General features: G+C 33.3%; 2 protein-coding genes across 8 annotated transcripts in view; one reads left to right on the top strand and one right to left on the bottom strand.

Annotated features, from left to right (window-relative positions):
- LOC106468878 (AP-1 complex-associated regulatory protein-like) overlaps nucleotides 1-3,734 on the bottom strand; it is a 40,423-nt gene extending 36,689 nt beyond the window's left edge. For 3 of the 4 annotated variants that reach the window (XM_013929326.2, XM_022397246.1, XM_022397244.1), the window contains exons 1-3: nucleotides 3,235-3,734; nucleotides 2,747-2,792; nucleotides 1,845-1,865 (exon numbers count right to left, since the gene is read on the bottom strand). In XM_013929326.2, the coding sequence (XP_013784780.2) occupies nucleotides 1,845-1,865; nucleotides 2,747-2,792; nucleotides 3,235-3,281 (114 nt within the window). In that variant the 5' untranslated portion in view covers nucleotides 3,282-3,734. The remainder of the gene's footprint in view (nucleotides 1-1,844; nucleotides 1,866-2,746; nucleotides 2,793-3,234) is intronic. The other variant, XM_022397247.1, reaches the window with a different exon arrangement.
- A 13,271-nt stretch (nucleotides 3,735-17,005) lies between these two features.
- The window catches only part of LOC106468880 (renalase-like), a 34,382-nt gene continuing 31,557 nt past the window's right edge, over nucleotides 17,006-19,830 (top strand). Inside the window, exons 1-2 of one of the 4 annotated variants that reach the window (XM_022397242.1) lie at nucleotides 17,006-17,282; nucleotides 17,600-17,739. In XM_022397242.1, the coding sequence (XP_022252950.1) occupies nucleotides 17,616-17,739 (124 nt within the window). In that variant the 5' untranslated portion in view covers nucleotides 17,006-17,282; nucleotides 17,600-17,615. Of the gene's footprint in view, nucleotides 17,283-17,400; nucleotides 17,740-19,830 lie in introns of those variants that run through there. The other 3 variants (XM_022397241.1, XM_022397243.1, XM_013929328.2) reach the window with 3 other exon arrangements.

The raw sequence follows: 19,830 nt of genomic DNA, 5'->3' as shown, positions 1-19,830 counted from the left end.
CATGCCATATATCAGCTTCCCAAACAATATTTTTTTTTATGAAATCAATTAGGTAACACAAATAAAGCTCAAAGTATCTCAAATAGTTGTAATACAGAGAAACCCATTAGTGAATGCTTTGTCAAGAAAAAGTGATAATATTATCTGAACGAGGTGCTTATATGCAGTACCAGGATAGAGGGTGCATTGACGTAGGTGGAGAGTGTCACATGACAGATATCACCAAGGACAATTAAGTGGGGAATAAATTACTGGATCAAGCAAGAAAGATTTAGAATAATGCTTAGATTGGCAAAGGAAGAAAACCATAGCAGTCGAGTAATAACTATAGTGTTAAAGGAGGTAAGTATGTTTTGGAATTTAGAATTATATTGTATAGTCAACATGGTTTCACTAAGTAAAAACCTTGCCTTACAAATATTTTGACATTCTTTGAGAAGGTTACTGTTTATGTAGATGAGAGTAGGGTGTAGATTTGGTGTATCAGGATTTTCAGAAAGAATTTGATAATGTGCTACATAAAAGACTTGTAAAAAAATTTACCTCTATAGGTGTGGGGGGATAAGTTAGCAAATTGGGTAGAAGAGTGGCTGGATGGAAGAAAACAGAGGGTTGTTATAAATGAATTTCAGTCAAACTAGATTAATGTTACAAGTGGGATAACTCAGGGCTCAATCTTAGGACCTTTGCTCTTTTTGATTTACATCATTGACATAGATGAAGGAAAAGTCAATAAGTTACTTAAATTTGCAGATGATATTAAGGTCTTGGGTGTTGCTAGCTGTGAAGAGGATGCTGCTGATTTACAAAGGATTTAGATAATTTAGTGAGTTGGACAAATAAATGTCAAATGGGCATTAATTATAATGAATGCAAGATAATGCATGTTGGTTATCATAATTTGAATTGTAAGTATAATTTGGATGGGAATAACCTTAACAGTGTTATGAAAGAAAGGGACCTTGGTGTAATGGTTGATTAGTCACTTAAGCCATTCAAGCAGTGTGCTGTTACTAGTGGTAGGGCAAATAGGATTTTAGGTTGTATCTACAAAAATATTGAATACAAGTCTAGTAAGGTCATAATTACATTGTATAGGTCACTGGTTAGGCCACATTTGAATATTGTGTTTGTTCTTGGGCTCTTTACCTTAAGAAGGACGTAAACTTTTTGGAAAGGGTTCAGATGAGAATTACTAGAATGGTGCCTAGAATGGAGAGGTTGGCATATGAGGACAGGATGAGATCTCTCAAATTGTTTTCATCTCTTGAAAAAAAAGAATAGTTAAGGGGGGGGGGGGTTGATACAGATGTTTAAGACTGTAAAGGGAATCGATAGTGTTGATGCATTATCTTTTTTCATACTTAACAGTGAGAATAGTAGGACTAGGGGACAAGGAGACACAAATATAAATTTTGGCAGGGTAGGAGTCACCTTTAGCTAAAGCAGTTTTATTTTTCTAACAAGGTCATTGGCCTTTGGATGTTGTGGAGGCAGTAAATTTAAATGAGTTTAAGAGAAAGCTTGATAATTATATGAATGATAAGGACTGGCTTTAAGATTTTTTTAATTTACATATTCATTAATTTTAGTTTAGTTTAGAGGATGGGACAGCCACAATAGACCAACAGGTCCCTTGTTGTCCCAAAACATTATGTTACGTTCAAATTATACATTAATGTATGAATGTCAGTAACACCGAAAGTTCTTATAATTCAATGTATGTCAGTTAATACTATACTTCTGTATATAACTATCATTAATATATCATAATTCTAGGAAATTGTACCAATAATACTTGTCAGTAACATTTCATCTTCTAATTCAGAAGAAATTCAACTTACCTCAGGAATTAGATTTTCAAACTAAAATAGAAAAAAAAAAGCTTGTTAATAATAAATAAGCAAATTTCCAATTTACTATAAGATATATAAAATAGTCATATGTTCTATTTTTGAAGAGCTCCTATAATGAGAATAGTTGATAACAATATTTGTTGTGAAAAATTACTCCTTAAAAATTAATAGTGTTAATGTGCAAGTATAATTTTACCACAAAACTGAAACTCTATTACTGCACTTTGAGGTACAATAGTAAACTTTACAAAGAAAATCTCTAAGAAAAATAGAAAAAAACATGCAGCTATGTTAAACATTTTCTTTCAGTTTATGTACTAAATAGCAGATACTAAAAAATGAATAGCATTAATGTTACTTATTCTAACATTACTTGCAGTAAAGGTCAATTCGGACACCATAAACATTCACTACAACTACAAGAGGCCCTTGTCTAGTTCTTTAGTCTGTCTTTGTACAGAATTACTGGTGCCAGGTCAAATTCCTCAAAATGGATCTAATTTAGTGAAATTTGGCAAATCACCAAAAAAATTAGCCTCTTGATTCCTTTTTTTTTTCTTAAATTACAATTGAGGTAATGAGAAAAAAAGTGTACATACACTTAATAGAACTGAAGACAAGTAACAGTTGAAGATTTGTGAATCTTGCAACTCCTATTCAAAAGCCAATTATCAATCAACAAAAACAAGTTTTTCTCCTTCTCATATTCTAGGCTGATTTCTTTTCTCAATACAATTCACTTATAAAAGTATCAGACATTTCTAAGTTACTTAGAAAGTTCAATGTAGAAATCACCTAACAACAACATGATTCTAAATTAGTTACATACTTGTTATTTTAAAATTACATTCAGAAGATATGTTTTTCTTACAACATAACTGACTACTAACCTCTAGCATACTTCCTGATCCAAAGTATTTAGTCCTTGTATAACACCTACAAAAATAATGTTTCGTACCTTTAGTTTCATTACATTACATACATGTAAGCTACTTCTGTATATTGTTCTTCAAGTTTGCATGGAAGAAAATGTAAAAAGAAGGTACAAAAGCATCAAATAGTGTTACCATGTGTTCAAATTATTGTGAATATATGACAACCTTGATAAATAATTTTCATCATTTCCAAACTAAATAATTTGCAACTTTAATACGAATTAAAATTCATTTACTTGCTATACCAGGGGTTATAATAATAACACTGTTTTATATTATCAGTATCAGTCAACAATATCAAACAATGTATTTGAGACATGCTTAATTAGTACTATTACTAGCCTTGGTCTTACTATATTTATGTTTTAAAATTAGTTTGTTTTATTAAAATCTGATGAATCTAATCTGAAAAAGAAATTTGAAGTTCGAAAAAATTAACGAACCTGTTTTTTTTTTCAACTGGGCAACATCTACTAAAACAATCACCCATTCTGTTGGCACGTCATCAACTTAATCAAGTGTTACAAACATGAATAAAAGCAGTCTTAAAAACTCAGTTATTCGAGGTTTTATTTGGTATAACTATAAGTACTCTAGTTTTCACCTAGACGTATGATTTAAGTGATGTCCTATTCCGATAGTACTTCTTTATTACTGTTAGTGTTACAGTGTTAGTACTACGTTATCTCAGTCTCCAAATTACTAGTAGTTGTACTGGTAGTAGTGGTACTCTGCAAGACTAATAGTAATATTAACAAAGTCTCTGAGCCTAACATTATTATTACACATTATTCTATTACATATAAAATAACTTTTCGGTTTACTTGAAAGGAAAAAAATAAATCATCGAATATAACCATAATATGTAATATACAACAAATCTTGAAACGATAAAAAAATTAATGTAATAAACTTAGAATTTCAGTGTTAACACACGGTATAGGTCAAACAAACAGGAAGTTGTTTTAATGTCATTTCCGCTGAAAGTGTGATTTCTTTAAAATAAATATGTATTAAATTAATTCTCACAAAAATAACCAAATATTTACTTTAGGTTAAATTTACCATAGCTTATTCTAAAACAATATTTAGAAAATTATCAACATCTTGATACTTTACGTCTGTTCTCAACAATTCTGTTTGACTTTTTAACAATCCAGCTGAACTCCAAGTTAATTAAACTTCGTAAACATTCATAAGAACTTTCTTTATACCTTTCGTTATAAAAATAATTACCAATAGAAATAAGCAACATGTCATTTCTTTACAAAAATAATTATGTTTATAAAATGTCATGATCAGTGAAAGATTAACTCTTTCCCTGTCATTGACATATTTTTACTACAGGTGCTTTTCTTTTGCGTCTTGAGATTAGTTATTGCTATAATGTTTCATAGCCTAAGTTTAAGAAAATTACTTAATACTTGTTAAAAGTTATTATACTATGGAATATAAATATATCGGGAATTTCTATCTTATTGTAATATTATAGTGTTTATCCTAAATTTCTCATTCATTGTACACATATGTGCAGGATTCACATAATACGTGATCGAGAAAGCCGTTAAACTGATTTCCTTCCAGTTGCCTTTGTTCATTTGTCATAGTTTAGTTTAGATATTAGATGATGTGACAACCGAGATGGACCAATAGGTCCCTTGTTGTTCCTAATCATTATGTTATGTTATTCACAAATAAATTATACATGTTCTGCTCGTTGAGAACGTTGCTAAAATACTGCAAACTGTATAAAGATGTCGACAGTAGTGTGTTTTGATGGTAGTTCGAGTGATCACTCAAGGTTACAGCCTTACCTATGTTTGAATGAGAATGACAAGTCACATACTTAGTGTTAATCGTTCTAAGTAAATGCGATGCAACTTTTCTTGTGAAGTAAGCATGGTATATGAATTCAATCTGAATAGTTGAATATTGAAGATCATGTAGAGATGGTTGTCCCGTGCCAAAAGCAAGTGCGTACACTGTGATTTAACTCTTATAAGGATTTTCATTTCGTGTTTTACTCTGTGTCCACTCTCTTTATTTCATCCATTCTCACGGCTCAGTTATTACGAGATTTAGCACTACTTCGTAATTGGTATTTCGATTGCATCTCCTGTTAGTGAGTGGACCTATCTCGTTGTTATAAAGTTAATTCAGTTTTACCTTTGATATACCACAAAAAACTAGGCTTTCCATTTGACATTCTTCTTATAATATCGAGCAAATACTTTAAAAAAGTTGTATGGATTAATTATTGAAAAATAATATTCGATCTACTTTTTGCTGATGTACATAACACTTGTTACAAGGCATAGACGACAAGTGAGTCATCTGATTGGGTTCAACAATTGGGGAGAATCAGTGTGTGCCCCTAAATGAATAAACTTTCAAAAGTGATTCACATATACTCTTTTTTAATCTCCCTGTCTCTCTCTCTTCACATATATTGCATAATATTTTTGAATTGGTGAGAAAAATGCCCGGTGATGGACGGTTTATTTGGGGACGCTAAGCCTCCTCAAACCTCTTATACGCACCGCCCCTGTAGCAAGATAACTTAAAAGTGGTAAAAGTGCTTATAGACTTCAATGTTGCTACATAGGAATGGCAGGAACTTACGTGCAAAAAAATATCATAACATGAGAGAATGAAACTGCTTTATTCTTTCTGTAGTTTGTGTCACTAAAAATAATTGTATTGTTATATTTGAGCCTATGATTGGATTAAAATAAGTAAATGGCGAAAAGCACTCAATTCCTGTTTTACGTTATGGTGATGTGAATGTCTCAAATATTGAGTGATCTGGACATGCATGTTCAAATTTGACTAATCACATGAAACCAAGAGCCAGAAGGAAATGGCGAAGATTGGTGTGGCTGTCATATGTTATGTGTATGATAAGCTGTAAACCTTTAATATTTTGTTTGAAGACCATTATGGCATGCACACAGCCGATTTGGTAGATATTTACACTCATTTGTTTGTTTTATTTATGCTAAAGCTACTAAGACTATCTTTCATATTTTAACCTTCCCTAATTTTGAATTGCTGACTATAGGGAAGGGAAACCCACTGTCGACTCTTGAGCTACTCGTTACCAACAAATAGAAAGATTGACCGTGATATTATAACACCATCGCAACTGAAATGGTGAGCATATTTAGCACCTGCTTTCTATCCCGTAACCTGCACATGGAGAGTAAAACACCCTAACCACCAGGACATGTCAAGCCTTATTTGTGCTCATGTTCCCAATGCTCCCACGTGAAAATATATTCATAGCTACGATCCTATTGAATGGATGAACATACAGATTTACACATCTGATTTTTGAGTAAAAATGCTAATAATATATGAAAATAAGCATGGTTACCCAAAGGGAGCTATGATTGGTAGGAAAAGGTTAATTAATAACTATAGCCAGATGTGCATTGTTGTTTCCTTACTTCACATATAATAATTGCTGTCTTTAGTCAGTTGGAGTAAGGTAGTTACTTTTAATAAAAAAATAATGAAGGTTACTATAACTGGAGCACTAGTAAATAATAAGGTTAAGAACAACAAGCAGTCACTATAGATTTAAAGGAGAGAGAAAGAGTGACAACAGATTTTTTTATCTTTTACATAAAAGACAGCAAAACAAAACTAAAATGAGAGAAGGGTAAAACGTATAACTTCCAGAGAGAGATGTATCTGAAGAAATAGGCCCCACATAGAGAAAGTAATACAATATCTATGAGATTTAACTTCTATTCACAGTTACTATGTGTGAAAAACAAACACACATTATGAGTAGATATGCATGCCCAAGCACATCAGGTCTCAATAGTGAATGGTTGTTCTAGAAGTGGGGCGCTGTGGGTTTGGAAACCCATAGTTGGTCTTTATTTTGTCTATTCTTCTATTTTTATTATTACTGTAAATTAAAAAAATATGTAATTAAAATCAATTTTAGAACAGTTATCCATCTAGCTTGTTTTCTAAATAAATCAACTTTCATTTGGATAAAGTTAAACAAAATTTAAGAAAGATTAGTTTAAAGAATTGTTTAAACATTTTATGAATTAAAGACAAAATTAAACAACTTCAAGGAAAATTTGATATGACAGTGGTGGATAAGTCGGAATAGATTTTTTCTTATTTGTAAACAAATATAAATGGCCAAACGGCGCTTAACAAGTTGAATTCTCCTAACACTTCAGACTTGAAATAAATTAGCTGAAAAGTTTTAACTAGTAATACTAAAGTTTTAGAAATATTCATTTCTAAACATGTTACATTTTCAAAATTACCATATTTATATGCAATTCCGAAACTACATAAAAATCCAATGAATTTCAGGATTATTACTAGTTCAGTAAAAAAACTCACATGAAAAGCTACTCTACTAGATAAGCAAAATGTTTACGTTTTTAATAAATAAAATTAGAAGTGTCGATTGTAATATCAATAACTTCTGAATTTTCAAGTAATAATAAAGAGTTTTACATGATCTAGAAACCTTAAATGGAGCATAAAGATGCTGATTTAAAACATACATTTGATTTTAAAGCTGCACAGAGGATTCACTATGTTATATTAAAACGACTTTCAAGCTTCATCACATTGTTATAGTCCATGCTGCCACGGCTGGTAATGTTAAATTTCATGAATATGTATCCCGACAATAGCTCTACAGAATAGTTTTCATTGCAAAAACCTCCGTCGTAAGGCTGTACCAAAGCTTGATGACTTTATATAATCCATCTAGTGTATGAGGAAGAAAGTTTCACAATGTCTGCTTCTGCACTGCAATCACACAGAACACCATAGGGATGACTTGATGGTTGTCTTCGTATGGAATTAAGAGCTTAAAAATGTAAACCACAATATATCTGTCATATCCAGTGCTGACGATGTATTTTGACCAATACCAGGAATCAACAGACCAGTTGTGATATGACAGACAGAAAAATGGTCTAGGCACTATTCATTTTATCAAATGCATAAACAACAGCTGTTAGATTAAGTAAGTGAAGTGTAATTATTATCAATTTTATTTAACTCGTTTACAAAACAGAATTATGGTAAGGATTAATAATTGATATTATTTCTTTATTTCTAACATCATTTATTTATTATTGTTTTAATTTTAATTAACTTTACTATCATTCAAAAGAACTGGCAAGCAGCAAGCTAGTGTTCTTGTTCCCATATGGATATCAGTTTTACTTGACGTACGTAATGATTCAACTGGGAGTATTACTGGAAGCCTTGTCTTGTTGAACACATACCCCATTGGCTTAGTTTCAAAATGGAGATATTTCTCGATTATGTCGGGTACTGTTGCCTGGGGAACGTGGACAGCTTTTGCCACTGACCTTTGTGTTTGTGGATTCTTATATGTTACTAGATATTACATTTTGATCACTACAGCTGGCGTACGCCTTGTTGCATACCTCTTTCTAGATGGTCCTGGTGCTCCAAGTTGATTCATATTCCTTTATTTATCAATGTCATTAAGTAAAAGAGATATACACATCTTGTAAATTCTAAGTCTCTGATCTTAATACATCTTTATGATCTGAGTACATGAATATTTTGCGTCAGAAATAGCTGCTACATACCCTTTTTAAAAGCAATCAGTTTCAGTAATATCACACAACCGACAAAATGCAAGTAATATTAAATTGCAATTCTGATTCATTCCATCATGACTTTATATTGGCTGTGGTTGTTACATGACTTGCTGACTTGCATGTTCAAAATTTCTTTCAATATAGCATACACAACTCTCTGTATAAAACTTTCATTTGTACAACCTGATAAGAGTTTTAAATCTAATGGTCCTTTTATTTATCAATTTGCTAATCAAATTAATCAATTTTAAAACTTTTACAAAATAGAAATCATTCTATTAGTTTCTGTATTTATAACAACCTTATTGCTTTTAAGCATGCTTACAAACATTTCATTGGTAACCCTATGAGTTCTAACTGTTCTCCTAGAGTTTTTATTTTTTGAAAGTTTGTTTATACAAATGCCTTTATTTACTTTACCTTACAGATCTAGTGATAACTGAATTAATTTTGATAATTAGATCACTAATTGGGAAAGAAAATGATTTGGGATTATTGCAAACACACTGAGAACTCTCCAGTAAAGGCACCGCAAAGTGCACTTGACTTAAACTTTGATTGTGTTTGTGTTCAAATAAAGATTTGTAATTGTGCTTAACTCATGTCCAATCTCTTTCATTCCTTCCAATTCAATTGAAATTAAAATAAATAAGATTTTTCTCCATATAACATTTTTGGGCAAATCTCCTGTTATTTTGGGACTACTCGATTACTCGAAAGAAAGTCACTGCACATATGTTACGTTAACATGCATACTGAAACAAAACCTTCATTTTCCTTTGCAACGAAAGCTAATTTTTTGCCGTTTATGCCCCCCTCTCAAGACTTATAATGTTAAAAAAACTCGTTTTTGATACCCATGGTGGGCACAGCACAGTATTGAGTAACTTTGTGCTTAACAACAAACAAAACGTTGCAGTTTAATTTTGAGAATGTCCATTAAGGATGCTACCCTGTTCGTATTTATTTCCACCCCTCTCCCGTTGTTACATTATTCCATTCTGATAAGATTGCTTTGTTGCTGCTCGTCTTTTGTTACATTACACTGTGACATTAAATCTGTGATGATAAAACCTTTGTCTTCAAGAGGGTCCTATGAGAACAACTTTACATTATGTTTGTTGTAGATGCATAACAGTACCCGTGTTTATTCTTTGTTGTACATTTGCTATTTAATTTGAATAAGTTTAGTGAGGTGTTTGAGGGGGGGGGGACCAATTCAGCAGTAAACTGTTGAAAAATATATAACATTCATTGAACGCATATGCACGTATAACTTAACATTTATTTTCCATAAAAGGACATAAAAACTTAAGAAACAAGATTAATAAAACATTGTTAATTTAAAAGGGGGAATAGGGATCATCAAAAAAGTATGAGTAAATCTACTAAGCCATGTTGTTTCAGTTAATTATGATTTCATATATATATTTCTCCAATGTGTTATTCGAAAAGTATGCCCCCTCCCAACGACATTAATGATAAATTTGTATTAAAACCTGAATCAAATGGGAACCTGTATTTTCCAAAATTTTGTAAAGCCATTTTATAGTTTTCGCTTGTTACAGGTTCTATTATATTATCATTATTCTTGTTAAGAAATATGTTATTAAAAATAACAATAAAAAGAGAAGTAATTTTATTTTGGAGCCTGGCATGGCCTAGAGGTTAAAGAACTTGACTTGCAATCTTCGGGTTTGACTTGCAATCTTCGGACAACGATAATGCCCTTTTATCGGTGTGGGCATTATAAGGTAACGGTGAATCCCACTTTTGATTAATGAAAGGTATTCCAGGAATTGGCAGTGGGTTGTGTTTGACTAGCTGATTTCCCTCTAGTCTATCACTCTAAATTAGGTTATCTGCGCCAGCCGTTCTTTCGAGTAACTCTGCGCAAAACTGAGTAAACAAACTATTGTGAAACTCTTCATCCCTCCCTTGTCACAAGAGTTGACTCTTCATCCCCTCCCAATTTGTGGAAGTTAATAATGGACAGCCTTTTTAGAGAAAAGTTGTTTTAATTCATATTACGTGGTACATTTTATAATAGAAAATGTGGTTTAACATATCTCTTTAAAATATGCATTTAATTATTGTTATTTTTTGCTCGATGGTACAATAAAACTTGTTTTTAATGTGTTAATATTTAAAATGTATGATATATCTATGTGTTCATAAAACCTTTGTATTTTAGCCAGATCAGTATCTTTTTGTTTGTCTGTAGTTTTATATTAGCTATTATATTGAAAGCTGTTTGCGAAGAAAACCAAAAGACAAGTACGTCAACCAGTTTGGTATTTACAATTAAAACTGATTTCCCGAAAGACTAAATGAGGTAAGTCTGCTATATAACGGAATATTCGGTAACATATATATATTTCAAAGTAATTCTGGATTTACCTGAACTAACCGAGTTTGTGCAAGGAAATAAATAGATTGGACATTATGTGTAATACTCTGAAATAATCTTTAATTTTAAAACAAAAACAACGATGTGTGTAGTCTACCTTTTTGGAAAGTGAATTAATCAGACTGGTTATACTGCATCAATACTTATTTCCAAGCTGACCGACTCACACAAGATGATGTGTCAGACTGATTTGAGTTAATTTTTCTTCACATGAAAACGTATTTATGATAGATACTTGTCTCCTCTCATAGAATAGCTTGACGGCTTGTGCATCTGCTTATGAGATTTGAATGCCACTAGCCTTGAGCTAATTCCCACCTAAAAATCACGTGTTTAATGTAAACTGCGCTAGTGCATGATGACATCATCATGCAACGATATATCTCCACCAATAGGAGGGCGGCACAACCTCATTGCACATTAGAAATAGAAACATTCTTAGAGGGGGCAAGAAAAATATGCACTGAAAGTGAAAAGATGTGCGGAAGTGCGTCTCTATCAGAAATACATTTTCGGGTGAAGAAAACTTTTACTTCTGAGACGATACCTTACCTCTTCACACAAAATAGCTAGAATCCCATACATGAAGGGTGTAAGGGCTAGTGAAAACATTAAACGGAGATGATACCTCTTCAGAAATCACCAAAAAGAGAAAGAGTGTGACACCAATGGTATGGGTTCACCTATGGGAGACTGTATTTCATTTCGACCTTGAGTATACTCTTCACCCACAAGGAAAAGGCAAAATAGCCCCAAGTATTGCAGAAATGGGCAGAGTTTTGCATGACCAACCGAGCACCCACAAACAAGTGGTTAGCAAGTCAAGATGTGCAGTGTGGTTAGAGCACGATCAGACTGTACAGTGTAAGTCTGACCTCGACTCAGCTAGACAGACACAGATGGTGGTTACAAACTTGTTTTGCTGCAAGAAGAGAGCACACTAGCTGTTTGAGGGATAACCATCACAACACAAACAGTGCTACCACCACCCTACTTCTCACTGTATTGTGCTGTAAACAATCAGTGAGTAACTCTCCAAGGTCTACCACCCCAGTGGCTTTGAACTGGTAAGTGACATGCTCCATGCTCCAATTGAAGAAGAAGAGAATTTGCATTAGGAAGACCCAAAGAAGTGCCCAGATCCCTATCAGATACCTGCTGTAAGGGTCTTTCACTGGAGACAGTGCAAGGGGTGACCCCCAAACCCAACTACTTCCATGATAGTACATAGAAGGTATACTCTGTATCCAGCAACTGAGTAATTTTAATATTACCAGGATACCTCTGGTGGTCTTGCAGAACATCCCGTCTCGACTTTTGACAATGGGTACTGATAGAACCAGGGCAAGTGAGTTGAACACTTTCCATTACCTCTGTCCCAGTGCAGATTTTGAGAAATAATTATACCCTGGAAGGCAACACCAGTCACCTGGTTGGATCTTATAAAAGAGAAGAGAATATACTCACCTTTCTCAAAATCTCACAAAAGATGAAACAGTCAGATGATGAAGATAATGAGACATGAACATGAGCAGAGTCATTTATATGCCTGCCTGAAGGATCTTGTCCAATGGTCAGTGAAAGTGAGACAGATGACAAATCTGATGTGACAAAATGTGAAAGATCATACAAGCATCAATATCCAGGGAAGAACTCACCAACCAGAGGAGTTGGCAGACCCATCCTGTAATGAGAGAATGTAAGAGGTCTCTGAATGAAGAGGGTGTCCCAAGGTAGAAACAACTGATTATGATAACTCAGAAAAGGAGACGTATACACCAAGTAACATCAAACAGCCTAAATCAGACAAAGAAGACAATCTGGGTCAAATTGAGCACAAAGGTGAGAAATAATAATGGAACCACAGACCCAGCCAGTGAACATGGCGGAAAAATGCCCTCATGACTCAAATGAATACATAAGGAGCAGAAACAATGCCAAATGGAAGAGTACAGGACTAAGAGACTCGATTTTGATGAATAAAATGAAGAAAGCGTCTGGAGAATGGGGTGATTGGGATGTGTAAAAAGGCATCCCAAATATCGACCCTGACCATCCACAGACTAGGTGAAAAGAACCACCAGAGAGAATCGAACATACACCTCCATATGGAACTGAGGGAAGACAAGAAACCAGTTGAGAGATGACAGATTGCTAACTGGACTACAATTCCCAGTCTTGTTGGGGACCACAAGGAGAAGAGAGTAATAACCCAGAGTAGGGGTGTTCTATGCCAAGAGATCCGAGACTGCATTCTGAAGATGCTGAAGATGAATAAGATTGAGGGGAATAAGAAAGGAAGCTGGAAAAAGGTGAAAGAGAAAGAGGAGAAGAAAAGTGGAGAAATAGGCTGTGGGTGAGAATCTGAAGAATCCATCTATCAACCAAAAATGGAGACCAAAGGCTTGTAAATAGAGACAGACAGGCTCTTGCAGATCCAGCCCCAATAAGTCATAAAGTGAGATAATATGAATTAAATGAACAAGGCTGTGGAGCTTGAATGGGAAGGGGAGACGTGGATTCAGCAGGCCTAGGAGCAGAAACAGAAGAGTAAGAATGAGAAAGATGAAGAACCAAAGAATAGAATGAGAACTGGTGCCGGGTTGCCTAGGTCCAGGTCTACAGTGGGTCAGAAACGCTCTCAAAGACCTTTGGGCAAAGAAAGGCGCTCAACAAAGATCGTGAAGATAAGCATTAACTAGGAGAACGTACTGTCACGTAGCAGAGAAACAAAGTGTGGAGGAATAAAGCAGAAGAAGAATTATGGACCAAAGAAGAAAACAAACCATTCCAGAAAAAATTATTTGAGATTTGAATAGCTTACAACAGAGTTAATTTTTATTCAAATTTACATGTTTTAGTGTTTCACATAACCACTTAAAAACTTCTGTTGATTACTCACCATTTTGAATTCTCAAGTGATAATAGCTTCCACTTCATCCTATGACAGTGACGATTTTCTTTACAAGGGACCTATGTCTATTGTGGCTACTATCTGTATAGGACATGACAGCCATTTTTCGATGTGTTGTGGATTCCTTCCTGCGCATTTAGCTGACTTTCCTTTCCCCAATTTAAACATGACCAGGCTTTCAATGATTTTGACTGGTTATATTCCTCACTAAGGTTTATTCTAGAAACAGCCTTATCCATGGAAAAACATCCTCAGCTTTCTAAGCTCTTCATTGGCATTATTTAGCAGGTATGTTGAAATTTTGTTGAATGGACAGCAACTGCTTGACTCTTTTGTCCTGGCTTACAGCTACTCTTAATTTCCCTTCGTTGATTTCCAGTCTTTAGAATATCTTTTAACAGCTTGGGGATGATTCCTTAATTTCCCTTTCTAGTGCCCAATTTTCATGACTTTGTCTCCTTCTTACCATCCTCTTGCATTACCTCTCATAATTTCACCTTATATCTGAAGTGTTTCATTGTTCTCTGAAGGGGCCCATAGCACGTGGTCAAAAAAGTTGTTACACATTTATTTGTGAGTTGTAAATTGTAATTATTAGTAGAAGTTATCATATAATTGATTTTGTTATAGCTGCTTTTGTCTTTAGTCATCTCTTGGAAATAGCATCTACTCTGCCCGTGTAATGTGTGGCTATAAAACTGCACCTTATTTATAAAGGGTGGCAACAGTGTCCTGAAGTGGTAGGTCAAGTGATGTTTCGAGGCTACAACTGTCCTTATATTTGAATGGGAATGTGCAGTCGTATAGATAGCGTTAGTCATTTTCTGCAATTCTAATGTTACCTATTCGACTCAGTAACGTGATACAATACCTGAAACGATATCTCATCTCTTCACACAGAATAGCTTGATTTCTTCGTGCATCTGTCTATAAAATTTGCATGTCACTAGCCTTGAGCTACCTCTCACCTAAGAAACACGATTTTAACTTGAACTGGGCTGGTGCATGATACCTCATCATGTGACATAACCCTTCACCAATAGGAGAGCGACACTACCTCCTTGTGCAGTAGCTCCCCTAAGCACGTGCACTCAAATAAATTTCTTTTCTCTGCATTATCTAGAACGGACGTATTCCAAATCTGTTAATCCATATGCGTTTGATAGAGGGTTAATATAATATTTTTCAAAATATTTCGTTTAAGTGTATATGCTGTTTTAAAATATAGCAGAAAATGCTTTCTTTGAATTTCTTACTTAAATAGGTATATGTTGCAAAAATGCTTCTGTGAAATATATTTTGGGAGGTTTCAAGTGGGTACCTTATCAAGAAGTCACATTGTTCAATTGAGGAAACAACAGAAACAATTCCAAGTTTTATTTTAACTGTTACCTGGAAGTAAGAGCATTCAACTATATAATTGAAGTACATATGTGTACTAAGCAACAAAAATATATCTTCATAATTGAAGTACTTATATGTGTATTAAGCAGCAAAAATATATCTACATAATTGAAGTACTTATATGTGTATTAAGCAGCAAAAATATATCTCATAATTGAATTACTAATATGTGTATTAAGCAACAAAATATATCTGCATAATTGTAAGTACTTATATGTGTATGAGGCAACAAAAATATATTTATTACCTGTATGTTACAATGTGTAATAGAGGATTAAAATAAGAATGAAGAAAACGTATGATATATCTGCATACTACACAGATAAATAAAAAGGTTTTATTTAGTAAACACAATACATATACCTTAAACATTTATCGAGGATGAATTTTATTATTGTATTGTGATAATAATAAGCTAATTAAAAAATGTTTTGTTTATTTAAAATAGGTACTTTAGTTAATTAACGTGTTTTTATTGATACATGTGGAAAATTATTTTGTTCCCACACACATAAAACGAAAAAAAGGAAGATCAAAACAAATGGTAGTGTGTCATGCGGACAAAACCATCTTCAGGACACACTGTGTGTTATTAAACAGGAGTGATAGTTTAACAATTTTCCACTTTTCGTAGCTCGGATGGTGGTAATCGAAATACTCATATATTTTCAGTGGATGTGCTCTACTTGTTCCTTCATATACCAAATTTCTAGGCAATCCATTAAGAATTATACAAACTATAAAATATCAAATTTTGATTGAATTTCTTCCTATTTTATTTTTTCTTCGCACCCAATGAATGGAAACTTTATTTGATAGGAAAACATACTTAACTCTCATGTTTTTCTGTTTTTTATTCTAATTTGGTACATTGATAGATCTTCACAACCAACAATTAGGAATCTCATTTGGTGTAAATATAAGCCACATGTGCAAAGTTATTCAACAAAAACCGCTCAAATTTGACGAAAAATTTTCCGCACGCCGAAGCAGAAAGTTATGTGAGCTATAGGTATAATATGTTTAATACAGTTTTACCTAAAGGTAAAGGTGGACATTTTTAGTTCTTGTCGTTCGAATTAAAGACAGCTGATTTAGAGCAGCAAAACTATATGGTGAAAGCACATGCAAGATACATAAGTACTGGTTAGACCAAATAAACTAGATTAGCAGTTTCTAGATTAAGTTTTCAAAAGAATCATATCGGTGGACGGTTATTATTCATTGCCAACTTTTAAGCACATATATTTGCTAAATTTTATGAAATTCTCCTAATTAAAGAGCGTTTAGCATCACATGCTATCTTAAGCAAATAGCGTAAATAATGATGCTTGATACGGCTGTACCGAGTACATGTGGGTGATGACAAGAAACTTTTAATCTAGTTTCCATGCCGTTATTACAAAGGAAATTATTAATTATCATTGTTTTAGAGAGAAAACTACCACCATTAATATTAAATAATCTGATCGGTTCTGTAAATTATAGGTCTGTTCCGAATAATAGGGTTGTGATCCTAAATCTTACGTTGGTTATTATCGAGTGTCACATTTTTAGTTGCTCTTGTTTTTTTGGTGTGTATTGACAAAAAGTCATGATATATAATCAAAAACACCTCAAGTATATAAAAAAAATAAAGGTACGGCCAAAAAGGATTGAGCGTGCGACTTAAAGGAATGAAATCAAAATTGGCGGCCAAACTGGTAGCTACACTTATAGTATTGACAAGAATTTTGCAGCAAATAGTCATTCATTAGATAACCAAGCCGCGTTTTTTGTTCAACTTGGGGCGTGATGATAGGTAAAACAAAATACACGGCTTAGCTAACCAATGAATGAATATTTGCTGTAAAATTCTTATCAATGTTATAAGTGTAGTTATCAGTTTGGCCGCCAAGTTTGATTTCCTTCCTTTAAGTCGGACGCTCGATCCTTTTCTGGTCTCATCTTTTTTTTCGCACCTCAGGTGTTTTTTATTAGATTTATATTACATGTTATCTTGTAGAATGATATTATTTCAATCGCATTTTTTAACAGACTATTTTACATATGCTTAGCTCGGTTGATCTTGGACAGCAAAACGTGCTTTAACAACAAATGTTTTGTACGCGCCTTCGGAACTATTCGTTGTGCCAATTTCAGGTCAGCAAACGACAATACTTATGTTCATATAGAATGATGGATATAGTAAAAACATTTTTAATATTATAGCGTATACCCTATACTACCTGATTTTCTTTTAAATATATTCTATTTTTTTCAGCCGATTTATAATTAACCTGTCAATTACGTCATACTTTTTTGGAGTTGAATGTACCGAATACCGAAGAGATTCTGGGAAATAGCTTAACTCTTTTACTGTTCGAGTTTAAGTGTGTTGAATCAAAAGTAGTGATTGGAAAATAGAAAGTATCATTTTCATATTTATGTAATTTCAGAATATTTACACTTACAACTAGATCTATCAAGAAAAAAATGATAAGGATGCCACGATTGTTAATCGTAGGAAGTGGTGTTACTGGTGCATTAACAGCCAGTTTAGTGAGGCAGGAACGGAAAGATCTTGAAATCGTTGTTTGGGACAAGGCCAAGGGTGCAGGTATTTTATACCTAGCTTTTTTTCTCTCTCTTTGTGATTAACGTTAAGGCCCTATGAGAATGACAGATTTGTAGCAGTTCATGCAATATGAACTGTTGCACAGGTTGTAACCGTAAATATACTACTACTAGCACATACTGAATCATAGATATAATTTGATATATTCTAAGTATTTTTTCACATATGAGTAATAATAGGTTATTTCAAGCAAAACATAATAAATAAATAATTAAATTCACCCTGAATCGCCTACTTTGTATTTGATAAACCTTAATCCAAAACTTAATGGATTTGTTTTTTCAGTACAATTAAGTTTTGTTACTTAAACTGCAGTCTAGTTACCAAATCCTCAGATTTTGTACTTACCAGAAAAAATCTGTTTTAAATAACTGGTGTTAGAAATCTTTACTTCTTAAATGTATGTAAAACGTGCTGCTGCTCAAATATGGTAAATGGTTTATGTACCATTACATTACTTTATCATATTCATAAGTCCCACAAGTCACTCAATGCTCTATAACTTAAGTATAATCTGTTGCAAGTAGCAGAGCTAATAGAATTATACTTTATAGGGTGTATAACTTATAGACAAATTATTTACCAGCTAAAAAAAGTTATTTATCTATATACAAATCACTAGTTAAGCCTCATTTTAAATACTATGAACAGTTCTGGTCTCCTTATCTGAGAAAGAATATTGACTTATTGGAAAGGGTTCAGAGGAGTGTTACTAACATGATTATGGGGATGGTTAAGATCTCTTTACTTATTTGTTCTTGAGAAAATAAGAGGTGATTTCATTGATTACAAAATTATTTTGGAAATTGATAGGATAAAAGTCTGATTTCTTTGTTTTATATTTTGAAGATGGTAAAATAAGATGCTACAGGTTTAAGATTTGGAAAGGACAGACTAGGTTCAAATAAAGACAGTTTTATTTTTCTAATATGGTGATTGGCTTATTGAATGATTTGCCTTTGGCAGTGGTGGAGGTTGGCACTTTAGAATGGAAATCAATGATTTCCTGAAAAATAAAGGGTACATTTAAATTTTCACATTTCTTATGACTGGTTGTGTAGGGACAGCGTTAAAGGATCAAGTGGTCCCATGCTCTTTGCATATTTTTATTCACTTTTATGCCACAATCCTTTTTTTTTTCAATCACACTGTTGAATGGATTCCCACCTATATTAAGCATCTGATCCAAATTACAATAACACAAATACATTATCTTGCACTTACTATAATTAAAGGTCTAGCTATTTGTCCAACTTGCCAATTATTCTAAGTCATTCTGTAGTACCTTAACATCCTCAATATAGTTAGAAATACCCAATAGTTTAATTTCATCACATAACGTTACTAACTATGCCCTATCAGTATTATTAATGTTAATAAGAAAAAGGTGTAAACGCAGATTCCTGAGGTACTTCACTATTAGTATTAACAAGGACCTAATTTGACTGGACTTCATTAATAATAACCGTTTGCTTTAATCTAATTACTTTACAATCCAAAGGGCTGGATTCTTTGAAAGGGTTCTCTCAACTCAGCTGTAAGGGTAGCTTTAAACTATAAGCAGACAGTGTTGAAGACCAGGATAAACTAAATGTAGAAAATGATGGGTGGAGTATAAAAAAAAAGTACAGAAGTATTTTTTATGATAGGCTAAAGTTTTACTAGTATAATGCTAGAAGTGTAAGAAATAAACACCTGACTTTAGAGCACTGGATGGAACAGAGGATTTTGATATAATGAGAATAACTGATGAAACTTGGTTAAATGAATACACTTTTCTTGACAGAAATTTATTTCTTTGAAATAGAGGGTTATAGGTCATTTAATAGGTGTAGGGTATTAAAGAGAGAGGGAAGAATGGTTTGATATGTGAAATATGAGTTAATCCTGTTCAAGTTGAGGATATAAAAATAACAGCAGGGAGATTCAATCTATTCAGGTTTCTGCTAGCTAATATGGGGGAGAGGAGGCTTTTATTAGGAATTTGTTAGAGACTGCCAGATGAAACTGAGTAACCCTACAGTAAGGTTAGTACTTCACTTGTTAATGAGGTTGTAATTATGGGTGCTTTTT

This window comes from Limulus polyphemus, unplaced genomic scaffold, assembly GCF_000517525.1.
Source record: "Limulus polyphemus unplaced genomic scaffold, Limulus_polyphemus-2.1.2 Scaffold3202, whole genome shotgun sequence".
NCBI lineage: Eukaryota > Metazoa > Arthropoda > Merostomata > Xiphosura > Limulidae > Limulus > Limulus polyphemus.
The sequence above is the reverse complement of the archived record's forward strand: the minus strand, read 5'-3'. Positions and strand labels throughout refer to the sequence as shown.